Source organism: Notechis scutatus, chromosome 2, assembly GCF_049901735.1.
Source record: "Notechis scutatus isolate UNSWTSFEM ecotype Mainland chromosome 2, rNotScu1.2, whole genome shotgun sequence".
In the NCBI taxonomy this organism is placed as follows: domain Eukaryota; kingdom Metazoa; phylum Chordata; class Lepidosauria; order Squamata; family Elapidae; genus Notechis; species Notechis scutatus.
Genome location: NC_142010.1, coordinates 90563596 through 90584261, shown reverse-complemented (window position 1 = coordinate 90584261; position 20666 = coordinate 90563596). Strand labels below are relative to the sequence as shown.

Here is a 20666-nt window from a genome sequence, read left to right as displayed (position 1 = left end):
GAAAGAATTAGCCAGGAAAATGAAAAATGTTTGCAGCTCTGCTCAATGCTAACGAAGCATTGTTTTGCTTTCCTTTCCTTACAGCTGATTAAAAAATATAGTGTATGGTGGTAGTTTAAAAAGTTGTGTATCTTTTCATTTCTTCATAGATATAACCTAAAGTTTTATCTATTCTCCACTTGTTCTAAAACTAGAGAACCCAGTCAAAAACTTTAAATGTGTTATATGCTATATTGAGGAAAGTGAGCCAAAGCTACCTATTCCTGTGCAAAGCAGAATTTTAAAAAATCTAAAACAATCTAATCATACACCTTGCTGCAACTTATTGCAATTAAAGTTATACAGTACTACCCTGTTTCTCCAACAATACGGCCTCCCCCAATAGGAAGTCCCAGCATGTTTTATAGGCATGAAATGAAATTAAGCCCCTCCCCCAAATTAAGGCCTATATTAAAACATGCGAAATGGGGTGAAATGGTGGGGGTCTTGCCGTTAGGAAGTACTTTTATTGCACACCCAGATATGGTGCTGCCTGTGTTGACCCCGATACTAAGTGCCTCACCAACGCCGAGGTCAACATCCAGGCCGTGCCGCCCGCCCACCCAAAGATGCAAGGGGGGAATTAAGTCACCCGAAAAGACGGCCTAGCCATTTTTGGGCTCAAAAAAAAATAAGACCCGGCCTTATTATATGAGAAACACGGTATGTAGACAATGAATATATATTATAGAGCAATAGAAGTACATATTATACTATAGTCGTAATGTACAATTATTTTGGAAGGTTGGAGAGATTGCTGTTTCAAAAACAATATATTCCCAGCTCCTGTTGTGGTTCGCTGGCAGCCTGTGCAGACGGCAGCGGAATCAGACAGTGGGGGAGAAAGGGGATCAGTCCGTGAGTCTGAAGAGGACTCGGAGGAGGGTCCTGTATCCGATACAGAGATGGGGCCAGGACCATCTGGGAGTGGGGTACTGCCTCCGGAGCCTGGCAGCAGCAAGGCAGAGGAGGGGAGCCTGTTCCCAGTGCGCATGTGCACAGATCTGCTAGAAGGCAAGAGCAGCTGAAACAAAAGGGGCGACTCAGGAGTAAGGCTGGGAGGTGATTGCCCGTCCCATAAGGTGTAAAGAACAGGCAAAGATGACAACATCTTTGCAGAAAGCAAAGTCGTTCGTTCAGTTCAGATTCATTCTTGAAGCTCTTTATACTTTGGTTGGTTTTTGTTCTAGTTTATTTGACACTTCTGTTATTGGCAGCACTTCACAGGAAAGAAAGGTTATCTCGAAGGACTGTTTGAGATTCATTAACGGCTGGGAATGAAAATAATTCCCAGCGTTGCAATAAAACAAGACTTGTTTTTAAAATAAGCGTGTGCGTAATTACAGTCTAGGAAGCCTTGGTCAGAACAGCTCTATATGAACGCTGTTAGAGATTTAATCAACTGCATAATGAAAATGGATGTTATTTGTTTCTAAATTGTTCCAACAGTACCATTAAATGATATGTTCCTACTTGGCCTATTACTGATAAAGAGATGAAATTTGAAGAATTAAGTGAAAATAAATAAAAACCAGTTGTAAAAAAGAGCTTACCTGTACTCATAGTATTTAGTAGCTTTATAACATGCAGAATAATCTTTGCAACATGCTAGATACATGTTGAGAATGTAAGAGCAAGTGCTGAACATTGTAACAAGGTTGAAGTTGTCCATTCATCATTTCTGAAATACTTGTACTCTTTGAGTTTATCTTCAGAAAGAAGATTGCCTATAGTAGAATGTGGGAATGACCTTGGGGAAAGAGGGGAAGTGATGCTGCCAAGGAAATAATCAGACAAGAAAAGCAGGAGTCCCCAGTGACTTAATGGTCAAAGAAAGAAATTTGGAAAGGATTCGCCCGAGAAAGGATCAAGCAGTTAAAAGTGGTGGTAGGATTTTTTGTAGTTTCAGACTTGCCAGATTCTGATAATGTAGCTTTACAATGAAATAAATTTAACTCATCTACTTGTGTTTCCTGTCTGGCATCTATTTATTGAAGCACGTGCTTTCTGAAACTGACACTGAATGTTTTAAGGGAGCGGTTTTCTGTAAACGTTAGCTTAATTTGCATTTCAAAAATATATCTTATTTGATTTCAAAATCAACAGAATTTATTTATATTTGAAATGATTTTTGTTAATCTTTCTCCTCTACATGGAACCAGAGAAGAGATTAATATTTGCCTGTACTTACTTGCTTACTTTGATTTTTATGAAACATTGCAAGTAAGTTTGTTTTCAGTACTCTTGGCTTACAGGTAGTCCTCACTTCATAAACCTAACTGGGATCAGCAACTCCATCACTAAGCACAGCAATCAGTAACTAAAACATCACATGACTGCCTTGCTTAGCAGTTCTCTGTTGCCTTTGTTAAGTGAATTCAGCATGGTCATTAGGTGAGGACCCATCCCAGTCCAAGCCATTCCCAACTTTGTCCCAGCCTGGAGTCTTCATTCTTACAAGGCAAGGAACTTCATCCTCTTCAATTCCTCCCCACTCATATTCCCTTCCTAAGGCACAGCAAGAAACCCCAGAGCTGCTGGTACAACTCCAGAGCTGTGGCAGCAATATAGTGTGATTTGTTTATTTGTTTTGTTTCATTTGAAATCTTTTCTAGTTTTTTGTGGTGCAGAAATTAAAAAGGTTTTGACATTCTTTGCAAGCTGAAATAATTCCTTGGGATAGAATGCATGAAATGCCTCTGTAATATGCTATATACTTTCCCTAGGCATTGTATATAATATCTAAGCATTATGCAAAACCAACAAGAACTATTTAGACAAAAATGTGAAAAGAGAGTCGTGAAAAAGTTTAGGGTTAAGGTTAATACCATTTATTGAAAAGACATACATGAAAATGAAAGAAGAAATACAAAATAAAGTACAGGACTTTCTTACAGAAAAGAACAAGAGAAAAAGATCGGCATTGATCTATTTGCTCCAATAAGAAAGTATAGAACAGCATTTTAGCGGGAATATTTTATATTTTGCCGGTTTGACTTTGGCATTTCATAGAATGCCTAGGAAATGTGTGAAATATTAAGCATTTCATGCTTTGATGTCCCATTTTTGGGATTCTGTAGATTTCCTAGGCATTCTATAAAATGCCTAATTTCACACATTGACAGTAACAATGTACTGTATATTAGTATCTTAGTGTTTAGGCGTAATTGAGTCTTCTTCACATTTTGTGTTTGTTACAAACATCAACAGTCTAGCATAACTGTTAATAAAGCAGCTCTAAAAGAACTGCTTTTAATCATTGCCGGACTTTTGCCTTTACAAGCTATTAAAAAGACATTATTCATAACGTAATTAAACACAGAAACAGTGTTAAACTTTTTCACTGTATGACTTGTCCAATCATATTAAGGACAGATGAGACCAGCATTTATTCTGTCAAAGCTGATTACATGCTTCAAGTTATTGTGCAATATATACAGAAGACAGCAATCACAATTATTGTTTCTGTATGAAAATCCACCATTGTCAAGGTATTTTCCGTGAAAATAAATTGAATTAGTGATAATATCTAAGCCATCAGAGGTGCCTAATTTCATAATGGGAGTATTCCCAATTAAGAATAGGAAAGATAGCATAAGAAATTTTAGTCTGTAGCAAAAAAAAACAAAAACCCAAATGTTTCAGATATGATATGCAGGTTAGCTTTGACAAGTTATAGAAAACAAAGTAGTGATTTCATTTGTCATATTCTGGGATAATCAAATGAGTCATTAGTTCTAAACGTGCCATCCATTCTCTTTTAATAAAGGATTGATCTGTCTTCATCACAGTAAAGTTCTCACCATAAAGATCATAGAGGCACTTATCTCATTCTTTAAAAATAAAGATCTAAAGATCTCTGTAAAACAGTTATAAAATCATTTCTGAGCTTTTATCAGTACATAGTCAGACAGTAGTGAACCTTCTCAAGATTGGCTTTGCTGTTCAAAATCACTCAAAGATCATAACAAACATCCTGGGATCTGCAGACATGTCCTATTTGACCAAAATCAGCATTAAAGATTCCATTACCAAAAAGGCATCAAATAATGATATTGACAAGAGGCTAACAAGACAGAACTGATTAAGAAAAACATTGCTTGTTCCAAGTATGCCCGAAAGTGAACCTTCCATTCAATAGTGGAACTATTGAGCTACATGAATATAATTATGTCTGATAGGAACACAAACATTGCATTCCACCATAACAACCTCATCCCAGCTGTTAAGCATGAAGTGATAGGATAGTATCATGACTTGGAGGTGTTTTTCTCCTCAAGGCCTTTAACATTTGCCATTATTGAAGGAAGCATAAAACTCCATTTTGGGTCAGAAAACTCCACTGGAGAACATACAAGCAACTCTGCAATATAATGGTTAAAGGAGAATAATGCATTGTTTTAGAATGGTTAAATGACAGTCCAGGCATAAATCTCACTAAAAATATTTTGGCAGATCCTGAACAAGCATTTTATGTTTGAAATCCTTCTAGTGTTAATTAAGTTGAAGCAGTTTGCCATGAAGGAATGGGCCAAAATTGCTTCACAATATTGTAATGTGAGAGACTGATTACAAATTACAGGAAGCATTTGTTTGCAATTGTGGCAGCTGAAGAAGGTACAGCCAGCTATCGAATGTAAGAGGAACATTTTCATACTGGTAATTGCATGTTGGATATTTTTTGTTTATGAAATAAATGAAGCAAGCTCCACATTTCAACAGGACCTATACGAACTGATAAATTTTAGTTGTTGATATATATAATTGTTAAGTGGACGGAGTCCCGGGTAAGGAATGCAGTGTGCTTTGGGGTTGGGGGGAGATCCTGAGAGGCCCAGTGCAGGTCACACACAAGTGGAGGCTGAGTTGTGGACACGTCTTTCCACTCTGATGCTGAAAATCTTCTCTGGTGAACTCCCCTGGGGCACTCTCTGCTCCTTCGTTGAAGTCTACTGCTCTCTGGCACTAAAAATCCTCCCTCATGAAATCGGGGCAAAATCATTTTTTCTGTACCACAGGAGGAATGGGGAGGCCCAGCGTAGGCCATACACCAACATCTCTGGTCAGAAGGCTGAAAAGTCTTCCTGCCAAAATCCATGCAGACAGCATTGATTTTCCAGGAGAGCCAGCAAAGAAGCCAACAAATAGCAATCACATGATTGAGGGATGCTTGACAACTAGTTGTAAGTGCGAATGGGTTGCCAAAGGCCCAGATTACAATCATGGCATCCTAAAAGATGTTTTGCAATGGGTCAGAAGTGCTTTATGGGTCATAAAGTATCCTTTCCAAGGGTATTGTTAATTCACAGTTGTGAATGACTAAGCAAATAGTCATAACTTGAAAGGACTGTACAGAAATTCAAAGATATTGACCTCACCCCTTTCCACCCATTTCATGTATTCACAACTATGTATACATTTATACTTATTATCTTGTAAACAATTGGCAAATCAAATAAATAAATAAATAAAATAAATAGAATCTGAAAGTGGGTGAATATTTTTTCATAGAACTGTTGCATTCTCTCCTCATGTGGAGAGTGGATCTGATGAATATGTTTCTGATTTTTTTTAAGAAGAGAGAAACAATGTTTCTGTGGATGAATATATTGAAAGTGCTTTATATTAAGAAATGTTTCTTAGCTTTTAATAAATAGCAGCTCCAGATTTGGTGGCATGTAATCTACAGAGGCTTATTTCAGTTCAAAACAAATTGGCCTCTGTAAGGCAGGATAAGAAATGACAAACTGGAAATGAGAGATTGAATTAACAAAATTATGTAGGTTTTCCATTATATTCAAGATACGACAAGAGTTTTAGTGAAAAGCAATTTGAAAAAAAAAAAGTAATTCCAGTACCATTTACAAACTTTTTTTTTTTTTAATATGATTTGGGAATTAATAAGTATATAAGATGTAAAGCAAGATATGGCTTTTTTATTTTATTTATCAAATTAGGTAATAACTCTATAGACAAATGAAGGAACCATCCAGCACAATACTATTGTAGATAAATAATTGAAATGAATAATAATGTGTACAAGAGCTGTTTAACTGATGGACAAAAACTCAAAAACTGTTGCTTGAACATGAATATTCTGCCCTTGAGAAGACAGGCTTTACTTCGTTCTTTCTTTTCATACAGTTGCCCTTGGCCGTAATCAGCCCATGAAAAAGGAGAAGCCGAAATGGAAAAGTGATTACCCCATGACAGATGGACAACTGCGTAGCAAGAGAGATGAATTTTGGGACACCGCACCTGCTTTTGAAGGCCGCAAGGAAATCTGGGATGCCTTGAAGGCTGCATCGCATGCGTTTGAGAACAATGATCATGAACTGGCACAAGCAATCATTGATGGTGCAAATATAACTTTACCACATGGTAAGTATATTCCTAATGGATGTAACTGTAGCACTTGTGAAGAGAAAAACACTGTGAGAGTATTAGTGTAGCCCATGCTTCCTTTTTTGTTTTCTTGGCCTCCTAGACCAGTGATCGCCAACTGGTGGGCCACAGCCCACTGGTGGGCCTCAAGAAAATTTTGGTGGTCCGCAGAGAAATGTCACCCCCAGAGCACCCCCCAAAGCAATTAATCCAGGCTGTATGGGAACACAATGCTGCGCCACCCACATGGCCCAGGGGAACCCTCCCCACCCATTCACTCCTTACCTGGTAAACTTGCCTGCTAAGTTGCTATTTTTCCTTTTTTTTCCCTGACCATCAGCTGTTCTGCTGTGCCGGGAGATTTAGATTAGCTAGAAAGCAAAAAAATCATTAGATTTCTTGCTTTCTAGCTAATCTAAAAGCAGAGGTAAAACTTCCTTAGGACTAAAACTTCTATTTTTCAGTGCAGACTCGGGTAGCCAATGGCAGATAGATAGATCTCTGAGTGAATCTGATTCTTTGAGCAACTCAATCTGCCTGCCTGCTTTGTCTAATTTGTAAATCTAAACTTTGTAAAAGTTGCTCTTTTTTTATAAAAAATTCAATATTTACATAAATATTTATAATATTTGCATACAAGCCATACCCAGCCAGTCACATGACCACTAAGCCATGCCCACAAATTAGGCCATGCCCACAGAACCAGTTAAGAAATTTGAATCCCACCCTTGCCTCTGTGTGTTTGTATGTGAGAGAGAGAGAGAGAGAGGGAGAGGGAGGGAGAGAGAGAAAGGTTAGATTAGATCTCTCTCTTTCTCTCCCACCAACGTCAGCAAGCCACCGTCAGTCAAAATTCATATTAGTGGTCCGCGGGCTTTAAAATTATGAGTTTGGTGGTCCCTGAGGTCCAAAAAGTTGGCAACCCCTATCCTAGACCACACTGACTTAACTGAAACAACATAACCCCCAAAAATGTTATTTGATATTAGCTTCCTTTCAGTTCATGTTATTAAAATTTACTATAAAGGTTTTTTTCCCCTAGCTTTGAAAAATTGTTGGGTTATTAATATACACTTGAACGAATACAATTCTGAACTTCTCCATTTTGCTTTGTTAGGCATGAGGGAATGAGGGAGTTTGCAGTGTGCTATGACATGTTTTCATACTTAGCCATCTGCCTGTCAACTGAAAATCACTTAAATAGTGAAGAAACTCTGTCTAAGGTAAAGGTGATTGAAAGTTGGTCAGAGTAATGAAATCTGAATCTGGGATGGGTGGATGGACTGACTGATTGATGAGGCTGGATTTTGGAGGTAAGCAAAGGAGTAAGGATTTTTGAAACATTACAAGACCATTAATGTAAATCCAGCTGGGTATAAGTGCGTCTTTATAATTCACATATGTTCATGAGATCATAAGAAAAGCTCTCCTATCCTCCTTTTTCAAACTGGCAAAGATTATCAGTGAGTCTTGGTCCTAGGATAGAGTATAATTTGCAGTATTATCCTCCGTGAAATTTGTCTAATCAAACTGTTCCAGTTTTGTTAAACTTTTTCATCCCCCCCTCCCTGGGAAAAAGATCTTTATATCAGCAAATGTTTAACAGGATGAAATGCAGGATGAAGTTTAAAGATGCTAATAAAGTAAACGTTTTATAAGATTCTTCAGTCCATATTCTCAGGCAGTAACTGCAAAACATACCAGGGGGGAATTGTTTACTATGTTTTTCCGTTCCTTCATCGCACATGTTTAATAAGCACGTTTTGCACTGTTTTTATTTATTAACAATTCTGAATAAGAACACCAAAATCTTGCAAGATTGATAATGTCACAAGAGTTTTTGTTTTTATTACTATTTGCACCCGCAGTTCCTTTGCAAACCAGCAGTGGTCACCCTCTCATTTAGCTACATACTGCTTTTTACAAAAACTTTCCAAAACAGTTTACTCAAGGACATCCAATATGTATCATAAAGGTGTTTACAGTCTGTAATGGGAGCAGATTTGCTTATGTAGATCTTCCATTCTCAAAGAGTTATTTCCCCTTACCTTCCACCTGATTAATTATTAGATTCTGTCTTGTGGAGTCCTTCTGAGCATGGTTGTTTGCTTCCAGATGTTTCATTACCCAACTGGGTAATATCAATGATAAGAACATCAGAATGAGATTTTTTTCTTGCTTGGAGAACAATCCTCAGTCCCAAAGAAGATCTCCTTTTTTAAATATATTTGGGATTTAGTCAGAAGAAAGGGATGGTTGTTTTGCCAATTCTTCTCCAGGCCCACATATGAGGTGCTTTACTTCTTCAGACATTGTGGAAATTCTGCTTTGGGGTATTCTGAAAGGAATTGTTTTTGTTTCTTGTTACTTAACCTTCACTGTGATATAAAACATTTAAGGTTTTTTTTTCTGAATTTGGAAAGCTGATTTACCATCATGCCCTGCATTTCAAGTAACAATGCCTCATTTTTATGGATTCTAATAATGTGGTATTAAGCCACAGAAGTACCATAGTAAAATTTATCAGAATTATCTGGCAATCAGCCAGTCAATTGTTGGTGAAATTCAAAATACTTTGTACATAAATAAATGTATATGTTTGCAAGAATATTGGCAAGTGGAATATGCAGAGTAAGACAGTGTATTTCGGTGGTGTCAGGTAATGAGAAATACGACTAGAGACCAAGGACAGGTCACCTTGGAGGGAATGTGCCCTTGGAATCTGGTATTGATCTTGTGTTTCAGGCTTTGAACTCTGTTTACCTGGTCAGTAAATTTGTGGAGGCCCGGTTTTAGACTGCTGGTTTAAAGTCCAGATCTGCTTGTAATAAGGCTTGCCTTATTGGTGACTTGATTCTTGAAGAGAAGTCTAATCTCACTTGTATCACCAAGATGTAGCTGAGGGCAGAGGTGAGGTTCCTCTCTTAGAAATGTGCTCAGCTGGTTATCAAGTAAGGCACCAGCCTAGACTAGAGGATAGGGAGGCAGTGTGGCTGTTGTCATCAGAGAATCTCTGATAACTTCCAGAGCATTGTTCCAAGAGTGCCCTTTTTCTTAGGTTGGGTTTGAGGAACCAAATGGGATTGCTACCGTACCAGTTTCCCTGATGTGTAGCAGCTTCTCTGCCTGATTTCCTGGACTTCACTGCAGGGCTGAAGATGGAGCTTCCCAGATTCATAGTTTTGGAGGACTTCATTCTGTGATCTCTAGGGTGGGGGGTAGGAGTTCATGGAATTGATGACTATCATGGGCCTGACCCAGATCATCCGGAGTCAAACAATCAATTTGGTGTTCTTGTCGGAATAGTGCCTATATGATCTGGAATTGGTGGACCTATCCTACATCCCCTTGTCAAGGTCACATCACACCTTGGTGGCTTGGTGAGCTTCCTCCAGAGAGGCAGGACCTACTAGATCAATCCCACCCCCCAGCAACCGATGGACTCTGATGGATTTCAAAAAGAGCTCAGTATCATAAGTGAAGATCTGCTATGTAGTCCTGCCAAATCCCTAGTTGTCATCTGGAATAGGGAGGTGACTGGGGCTTTAAACAGGATTGCACCCATGTGACCTCTCCCAACCCATGGACCTCAGGACCCTATACCCATGGCATACAGAGGAATTGAGAGATATGAAATGGATGAAGAGACATCTAGAGCACCACTAGCAGAAGATGAAAAACATGCTTACCCAAATACAGATAAGAGCTGCTATCAAAGCCTACTTCCTGACAATTCAAAGGGTGAAACATGAATACTTGTCCACACTAGTTGTGTCTGCAGATAATAATCACTTTCTATAAGGTGACCTGCTTCCTTCTGGGGAAGGATGATATCTGGTGAATTAAGCAGTGTCATGACCTCCCTCTCACAATGCCTCGAGTCTGTTAAGAGCTGGATGGGAACAACAGGCTGAAACTGAGCCCTGGTAAGATAGAATGGAGCCGAGTTTGGGGTTCTTTGGTCCATGGAGAATCACTATCTTTGGTTTTGAATGAGGTTGCCATGCCCAGATGGACCCAGTGCACAATCTTTGGGTTCCCATGGATTCAAGAATCCTGCTCAGGGAACAAGCAACAACCACGGCCAGGAGGTGTATTTCTTTCAAGTGTAGGCTGTGCACCAATTACACCCTTCCCTGGACCAACAGATCATGCATGGCCATATCTTAGTCACCTCCTGTCTTGACTACTGTAATGCGCTCTATATGGGATTGCATTTGAAAAGTATTCAGAAACTTCAGTTGGTACAAAATGGAGAACCTGCATGGTTTTGTGCAAGTCTACATTTGCACATTTGACACCGCTCTTAAGAGAACTGCATTAAATGCCGATTTGCTTCACGTCCAATTCAAGGTGTTGGTCATATCTTTAAAATCCTAGATGGCTTGGGGTCAGGTTATTTGAAGGACCATCTATTCCCCAGTTATATCTCTCCAAGTCACCAGACCAGAGAGGTGAGGTATGTTATGTGTGTCCCCCCCCCCCCCATATTAAAGAGGTCTATTTAGTGGGGCCAAAAAGAAGGCCTTTTCCATAGTGGCCCTCTTCCCTGTGGAAATAAGATTGGCCTTCACATTTTCCGAACTCCATGAAGGCATGGTTTCGCCAGCAGCCCTGGAAATTTTGTTTGAATGTAAAAGGGGGTGGGGGGTTACAGGTATGTTGGGTATATACCATACATATATACATGCATGCATACATACATACATACATACATATATACATACATACATACATATACATACATACATACATACATACATACATACATACATACATACATACACATATATACATATACATACATACATGCATACATATACAGTATATTACAAAGCCCAACATGTTTCTGTGTATGTGTGTGTATGCACGCATGTATAAATATTTTTAAAAATCAGGATTTATTTACTTTTATTGATAAAGATAGTAAGCATGCTCTTCTTTTTTTCTCATAAAACAAATAAGGTCAGAACTTTCCAGAAGAAAATTGCAACAATTCAGTGAATTGCCTCTCATAACTTATAAATATTTAATTTAAAAAATATTCTTTGACTTAAAATTCATAAGAATATTAATGTACATCACACTAATTGTGTAGTTATTTTTCAAGGTAAGCTATATTATGCAAAGAGTGGAAAGTGAGTAAGAAATAGTAATCAAAACAAATTAAAGACGTGAAAATAAAAGAAAACATAGCTAAATCTAATTCATAACATTAATAACTATTTTTGCAAACTATGCTTGCTTCTACTATAACCATAGACATCACTTGCTCTTCTGTCAACTTTTCACCTCTTTCTCTTTGAAGACCATGCCAAGTACATTTAAGCCAAAAATTCCGTTTATCATACATTTTTCTTAAAACAACAAATACAATAGACTTTCTTTTTCACATTTATACATTTGTCAGTGATATGTTGAATATAAAGTATTTGATTTGCATGCCTCCTGCCTAGTTCAAAACCCCGCTACAGTTTTTTGGCTCAAATTACTCCTATCACAGTCTTTTGATCAGAATTCTGCCAAGCATTTTCCAAGACAGTTAACAAACTGATCCCTGTTTTTTGGTTGTTGCTGTTTTTGCATTCTTTCACCTTACCATTCTTTTTTGTATAGGGGAACACAATGTCATTCATCCTATTCTCATGTATAGATTTAATCTTCACAGATGTGTTAATCAAATTACACTGGCATTCCTAAAGTAAACTAGATACATATTTTAATATTTTCTAGTTAACATTCTCAAAACCTACAGTCTTCATCATTTCTTTACACTTTACTATATATAGCATTAGTTTCATTCTGTTCATGCATTATTACTTCAGTTTCATCCCAAATAATTTAATCACATCTATTTTTAATTATAGTTGCCCTGCAAAAATACTTTTGTTCATCCCTGTTTTCCCATTTTCTTATTTTCGTCAAAACTACACTACATTTTTGCTTTTTTTAAATCTTAAATGTTTCTTTTTTATTACATTCTCCATAATTAGCATTTTTCCCTTTGTATGCATTATCTTTCTGTCATCATTAGTTATATTAAATATTTCCATATCTGCATTATTTTTCTCATCCACAGCCTTTTTCACTGGAGAATAATTTGCATGTATCACCAATTCATGTATTTCTGTGTTCACATGTACCTAAATGACACCAATTTATATTTTCTGGAATAAAGTTTAGCACTTTCATTTATAATTAAACATACCATCACTTCTGTACATGTACTTATCAGTTCTTTTTCACATGATCAGATCATCTTCATTCACATCTATTGCATTCTTCTGTTTAATGTCATACATGATTCATTTTCATTTGTTAATTCATTCTATTGTTAATTCATGCTATTTACCTTCCACTCCTTTTATATTCAAAATTGCAAACTTCATAAGCCATCCTAATCACCAGACATGTCCACATTTATTGTCTTTCATGGGGACTTTACCTCTTAAATTATATTTATCCTCTTTTGAAGAAACATGTCTAAAGCTAATTATTTTATCTTGGTTTGTTCAGAGGAAGGACAGAGTAGAAGAAATAGAAATGTTTGCATCTTTAATAGCTTGGGAACAAGTCATATGAGGGATTGTCTCGTCCCAATCCACTAGAGCGGGAAGGCAAGGAATATTACAGGTCCCATCTACTAGGAAGGTACATCTGGTGGGACACAGAAGACGGGCCTTCTCCGTGGTGGCTCCCTCCCTTTGGAAACTACTGTCAACAAACAATTGAACATTGAAAATCAGTAACAGGCAGGACAGCTCTAAATTAAGTTTCAACAACCTGGCCATTGGTTTAATGTAGAACAACATGTGGTATGGTTAGGAATTTGGCAAGAAGAATAGAAGATAGTGATTCCTCGTGGATAGTCATAGAACTGCTTAGGAAGAAAATGGAATGTAAATATATCCTAAAACATAAATTACAATAAATGACTCATTGATATTCATTCCTGTTATAGATTCTAAAGACAAAACATTTTTCTGGAAACTGGTAAATGCCAATTTGGGTGAAGCTAAGAACATCCTAGAAATTAGAATATCCAAAGAGGAAAGGGAGAACCATTATACTAGATTATTTGCTCCCTGCCCCACTTCTGTTAGTTCTCCAATTAATCTAAATCCTAATGATGCTACATGCTTCTCCCTCCCACCCCAAAGAAGAAATCAAATCTCTGATCCTGGTACTGCCATTAGGCAAAGCCCCAGAAAAAGACTATATACCTGATGATTTATTAAAAGCTAATATCACGTGGTAGAAACCTGATTTGGTTAAGCTTTTTAATAATATTAATTTCTCTTATAAATCCTCTGATAAACTTCCCCAGGGCTGAAATATAAGAACAGTGATCACAATATATAGAGAAGGTAATGGTAGCCACTCAGGGAGCTATGGACAATTAATCTGTACTACTAAAATGTAAGCAAAATATCTAGCTAACAAATTAGAGAATTGGGTCATTGATAACAATGTGCTTAAGAGCAACAGGCAGGAATTTCAGCAGGACACTCAACAACTGATCATGGTTTGTATTGGATCACTTATAAATAAGCATGAAAAACATGCCAATAGGAAGGTGTTGATTCTGTTGATTAAAAACAAGCTACAAATTAAGTTATTATATTCCTGTTATAAATGTAGTCGGGCCACACCCTGTATGCCAGCTGCACAATCCACATTCTTCTCAAGTGAGGGATGCTCTTTGTTACAAACACAGATCAGATCTTCCTGCCCCTCCAAGTGCTGAAGATAACAACAACTTGGTCCTTTTTAAAATGAAGGATATAATTCACGACAAACAGTGAGCCACATTGGAGAAGAATGCAGCTCACAGCCTCTGCATGAGGTTTAGAATTCCAAGATACCGGGGATGACCATGTAAGAGATAACAGAGAATCTTAACTGCAAGATTAATTTATTTCTATATGAGCAGATACGTTCAAGCAATAAATTTTGTACCATATTTTTATATCATGCTATTGTGTTGTGCTAAAGTGTAATGTTTTGTTGTGGATGTGTGTGTGGGTGTGTGTGTGTGTGGGTGTGGGTGTGTGTGGGTGTGTGTGTATACACGCACACACACACACATATATATGTATGTATGTGTACATGTATGCATGTATGTATATGTATGTCAGAAAAACCAGATTTTTCAAAGTCAGCTTTGAATCATGCTTCAACTTAACGCATGAGGGAATTTTCTCCTTTCAGCTCCCTCCCACTCTTCATTCCTCCCATTCATTCCTTTTGTGACATGTATATAAATTGGAATCATTCCAGTGTCTTTTCAGAGACCTCTAACAGTTTTGTAGATCGGCACCATCTTGTGGACTCTTTGGAGCCTTGGTTTTTTGTTAATGTTTCCTGCTTAATTCAGTTACTAGCTACTGGATCCCCCTGATTTGAACAACTCTGTAACTTCTTATTTCAATATTGAATGTTTGCATTTTAATCTGTAAAGTTAAACTTATTTTTTATTTTTTTATGTTTTTATGCTTTTAATAAAGTTTGATTTCATTTATTTCTTAAGAGATTGTTTTATTTCCCCAAGACAGAAGAAGGGGCTGTATCTTCTAGCCACATGCCTATGAGCCATGGGGCTTAGAGGAGATATTTCAGCTTTAATATTTTGACATTTAAATTTAGAAAGGTAATGCAGATTTTGAAACCTCTGTTTCACATTATAAGATTAAGGGGTAAGTGCCAGATGGGCACCCATTGGTAGATTGATGGGGGCAGCAGGAACTACATCCTACTTTCCCAATGCTGGACGTGAGGCTAGAATTCTGGGAGGAGAGACTTGAGACTACTACTCACAAACTCAAGACAATTGTTGTCCCATTTTCTGCTTTACATAAACACATCAAGCTTGATTTCTGATGTCCGCATGTACAGTTTCATACAATTTTCTTGGCATCAATACAGAATAGATTCTCCACTAACTTCCAGAAGGCTTTTAAACTTCCCAGTCTAGTCTGCAACCTAAGATTATCTAACCATCTGTTTCCAAATATTTTAGGATAGGGAGTGACTTCTCTCAGTCACTCTCCCATGGTCATTTCCTGCCTAGATTATTGCAACACTCTACATGGGGCTGCCCTTGAAAAGTATCCAGAAGCTTCAGCTGGTAAGAATGTGACTGCACATGAAATTTTGGGCACTCCAAGGATGACACATATAACACCTTCACTGCATGAGCTGCACTGGTTGCTGGTTTGTTTCTGGGTCCAATTCAAGGTGTTGCTTATTGCCTTCAAAGCCCTACATGTCATGGGGCCAGGATACCTGCAGAACTGTGTTACATTGACCCATCCCACCCACCCATGTTACGGATGCTATCAGTTTTGTCTGGCAGGTTCCAGGAAGGGAGTCTTCTCTGCTGCTACCTCCTTTTAGAATATCTTCCCCCGAGAGATGAGATGGGCCCCCACATTCCTGCTCTTCCAAAAGAGTTCGAACACCTAGATCTGCCCACTTGGGACTCTCAGAGAAGCAGACAAACTTGGAGTTGGTTAGCACCTTAGAGACCCTCCCTCACCTTTTTAACTTTAATTATATTCTTCTTTTAACTGCCTCCTATTGAAATCTAATATTTTATATAGTATTTATGTGTTTAATTTTACACTGCCCAGAGATGCTCTTTGTGTGAGATGGGTAGTCTCTAAATTTGATAAATATTACTGAATTTATATGGCCATCAGTCTCGCTGCCATAACTCTAGGCAGCTTACAAGATTGAATTTTTTTAAAGAAAAGCCCACAGAAGTCATTAAAACCATTAAAATATTAACCAAGTCCAATCCTTTTTCTTTCCAAGATGAGCCAGAGGCTGCCATTGATCATTTCCAGCTTATTTTCTATCAAATAATTTCGATTCTATACTTATTCACTCAACCTCTCTGATAAAAGTGTCTCTGAGCTTTATGTATCTTCTTCCAGCAGGTGAGATTACATTCCTTATATGTTTATGAAAGAAAAAGAGTGCAGTCTCCAAAAACCTCAGCATAGCTTGTAAGCACTCCAGTGTTATTAATGGAGAATGATAGAAGCAACAAAAAGTCCATAGATTTTATAATGATTGCAAGAAAAAGTATGTTTATGCAATGGAGATTCTTTAATACTGGGATTTCTCAAGGGTTCTTCACATTGTCAGAAATTTTTGATAACATACTAAGCATCTAGTAAGTGATCAACAGCAAACTTTGCCTTTCTTCAAATAGCAAGTTGCTATTTTAGAAGTCAGGGATTTTTCTAATTCTTCTGCAGCAGAATTTCAGCTGTGCCTACCTTGCCACAAATCATAGCAGCTTGGCATTGTTACTGCAAATTGATGGCAACTAAGAGGGAGTTCTGGAGAGACATGAATATGGGAAGACAGGAGGCAGGCCATCTGCTCTACATTGCTGACTCCTGCAATAAAGTTCAGGTATTGTCAAAGTGACAGATCTGATCATTGTATATCAAACTGTTGAATTTTTAAAATAATACTATTCACAAGTTCAAATTTTAACCATGTTGATGCAGGATTTTATTATCTACCTTGAGCATTGTCTTAAATGGAAAGTGAGTTATAGTAATTAAAATATGTAATTTACTATGATGGAGATTAGGAAAAGGAATTGATATTCCTAATTATTTTTTCTATCAGTGAGCTCTAAACAGTTCTTACTGGGTTTCTGTTAGGCTAGTTGTAATCCTGAGACAAACTTTATTTTGTTGCACTATATGAAATAAAATAATAAATGGTTTCATTAGTATTGTTTATTTTTGAAATAAAGTGCACACACGGAATATTTCTCTCAATTGATACTGAATAGTATCAATGGGTCTTAATAATTAAAATTAGACTTTAATAAAAATGCTGAAATTCTACGGAGATTTCATGAATAGTTCTGATATTTTTAAAACTTTATCTCATGATTTGTACATGCAGTTTGTAAGGTTTATAGAGATTACAAATCTTCATTTGCTTCTTCTTAAGATAAATGATGGGTGATTGTCCTTATTTGGTTGAATGATCACAAACTTAATTTCATGTAAATTAATTATCTGAAAAGAACAGGAATGTGCTTTAAAGATTTTTGGGTTGATCTTCCATGATACAAACAGAAGGGGGGGGGGGGAGCTTAATAAAATGGCACAGCTGTTAGCTTTTGAAGCTGATAATATTGCACTAATATCCTGCCAGGGAAATTAGATGTAGCAATCTGAATGATAAATTCCACACAAACTGATGTAGAATTAATTAGATATATATTTGCATATTTTGTGAGCATGCTCATAAAACATGAGGTGGGAAAAGTTGCTCCCTGCTGCAAACAGAAACCCTGACATCCAGCAGTGGTGGGAATGGGAGCAATTTACTCTTTTTATTGCACACAGGAATTTTAGTTTGGTTTACCAGTGGTCCCAGTAATTAGGAAATGTTGTTCTGAAATCCATTCTTGATAGATAAATACACAGCACTAGATCTAGATTAGATCTGATAAAAGTCTATAAACTGCTAGATTTGTAAGCAGATTTGGTGATTATGAGTTTTGGCGGTTTTATTCAGAAATAGAATCAAACTATTTGTTAGAATGCCAGTACTATACAGTGGACATCTTAAAACCAGTGAAATGTGTACTGAAACAAATTATTTAATAATAAATACATTAGAACTTCAGACTAAAAAGGCTTTATGTAGCAAAGAACTATTAAATAACAATGGATCGGCATACACAGTTCTGTTTTTAATGGTTGAATTTTGATTTTAATTTAATTTAAATCTCCATTGACTTATAACAATATGGGCAACTTTCCTCTCTCTCACAAGGGCCCCATTTTTTTCCTTGTTGGAGGATGCATAATAAATGGTACTGAAACTTCAAAGCTTTCAAAGAACCAAAAAGAGATTGGGAAACCACTGCCATGCTTATATACAAAAGTGTGTTTTGCACCTGGATATTTGTAAAGAAGAATTTGTGAATTACTCTTCCTTTACTTTCATGATGTAAAGTTATTGCATCATTACAAATTGTGAAGTGAATCTGACTTATAAATTGTAAAACTCATTTTCCATAATACATCTCAGTTCTAGAATAGTGGTCTAGAATACCGTTGCAGCAATGAGAATTTGTTCAGAGAAAATGGGGAACAAAACCTGGAACACAACTTGAGAAGTGGTGAGATTTCAGTGTGTGGCCATCTGTCAAGCTACACAGTAATAAGGGGATAGGTTAGCAGTGGCTGATGATTTCTGGTGTGGCATACAAATCTTATATATCTAAATCTGTAGAGCATCTGTAGAAGTGTATGTGTTAGGGAAGTTCAATATTTTATCAATATTATTTAAATTTCTAGTTATTTAAAATGAAAAGTTTTGTTTCATGGTAAGAGAAAAGCCTAAGATATGTATCTTTTAATAAATGATTAATTGCACCAACCTAATCCTAATCATTTTATTCTGAGATGGTTTGCCAAATTCATTTGTCATGATATCACAAGTTTGAGGATTCCTGCTTAAGAAATGGACCCCCAACATTGCAATAGAACATTACTTGCTGCATTGATTAAATAATTCTTATGTTGTATCTCTGTTAACTGCAAAACAAGATTCAGCCTAGAACTGTGACATGTTTTCAGAAGTCTTAGAATATTGCTGACTTTCATTTCAGCACTCTTTAAGAACTGTCAGAAGTATCCTTATAGTAATGAGAACTTCTGCTAGTATCTCTTTTCTGTTATTGGTACTCAAGCAATGAATTCCATGGGAACTGTCCCAGCTGTGGTACCCAAACGCAAAGCTTTCCCTCTTGCCTCTTTCAAGAGGACAAAAAAAATAATAGAATTGGCATTCTTCTTTTCTCCAATTATCATCAATGCAGGAAAAATAAATTAAGAATAAGTATTAGGAAATCTGTCCCCTATATTTATTTCTAAACAGTACAAGCTGACAACTCTGTCATGGATTGTGTTTTTTTAGAATAAATTGCAAATCACCTTCTCTCAGCAAACTGTTAAGACATATATGGAAGAGGATGAATTGGTGGAACTAGTCTTACTAGTTCCTTCATATTTCATGAGCCTTAGTTTTCAGCCATAGTAGTATTCTAACCTCTTCCTCCAGTCCCTTTTCTTATAACTCATAATATTTTATAATCTTACGACAACTATAATGACTTGGTGTAATGGCCAGGCACCTAAATTTTGTTCACATGACTGCAGAGGTACTGCGGTTGCTGTACATTCAATTCAGACAGGAGTCGTAAGTCCCTTTGTTGAGCATTGTCATAATTTCAGTCACTGAATGAATGGCCGTAAGTCAAGGACTGTCTGCATTTCCCCCAATATTTTATTTCTTGTAATACCAGTCACACTTAAATAAGAAGGAAGGAACTTGGGACTGCAGGATCTTGCATCAGAAATACAGAGAACAAGAAGAAGAGAAAGTGACTTTTGCTTAGGTTCACTCTGATATAAGCCAGAGACAGTTTCATAACATAGGTATTTAACATAGGTATTTACATGGGACAAAGTTGTGAGCTATATAAGCATAGACGTCTCTTGTTCTTCACAACCAATTGAACAAATCTCATTTATCTTGAATCTAGTTAAATGAATTTAATGCATTTTTTGTTTCTCTCAGTGTCCTCAAACATCATTATATTTTATAATTTATGAACATCATTATTTTATAATAAGCTGTGAAAAGGAAAGCACTACAGAGAGTGATTAATTCAGCACAAGAAACCATTGGTTGCCCCCTAACACCACTGGATGATATCCAGCAGAGTAGGGAAGATACTTAGGGATGATTCACACCCTAGCCTCTTTTCACTTTTACCATCGGGCAGACACTGAAGTATAGCCAGCCGGACAAATAGGTTTAAAAACAGCTTCTACCCAGGAAAGTAAACACAATATAGCACCACAAACAGATTAATATAACGAATTTCACTGGTGCCAGTGTAGTGTATAATATGCATATACCATGATACAAGAACATACATCAGAGTAATATACATGTTGCACAGAATATGATGTACATATGGAAACGTATGACTAGTCTTTTTTCCTAACTACTTGTATAAGGATTATTCTTTATATTATTCATGTTGTCTTGTATTCTTGTATGGACTGCATCAGTAGAGGATAAACCAGTTTTGTTGTATACAAGATATACAATGACAATAAAGGCTTTGAATTTGAATTTAATTAGACCTAAAGATTTTCATCAGTTGATATATGTACTGGATGATCATT

The 20666-nt window shown here is 36.8% G+C and overlaps 1 protein-coding gene across 2 annotated transcripts in view; it reads left to right on the top strand.

Annotated features, from left to right (window-relative positions):
- Positions 1–20666, top strand: part of UBTD2 (ubiquitin domain containing 2) — an 85173-nt gene that overhangs the window by 53867 nt on the left and 10640 nt on the right. For both annotated transcript variants that reach the window (XM_087955443.1, XM_026688276.2), the window contains exon 2: positions 6184–6420. In XM_087955443.1, coding sequence (XP_087811569.1) covers positions 6207–6420 — 214 coding nt within the window. In that variant the 5' untranslated portion in view covers positions 6184–6206. The remainder of the gene's footprint in view (positions 1–6183; positions 6421–20666) is intronic.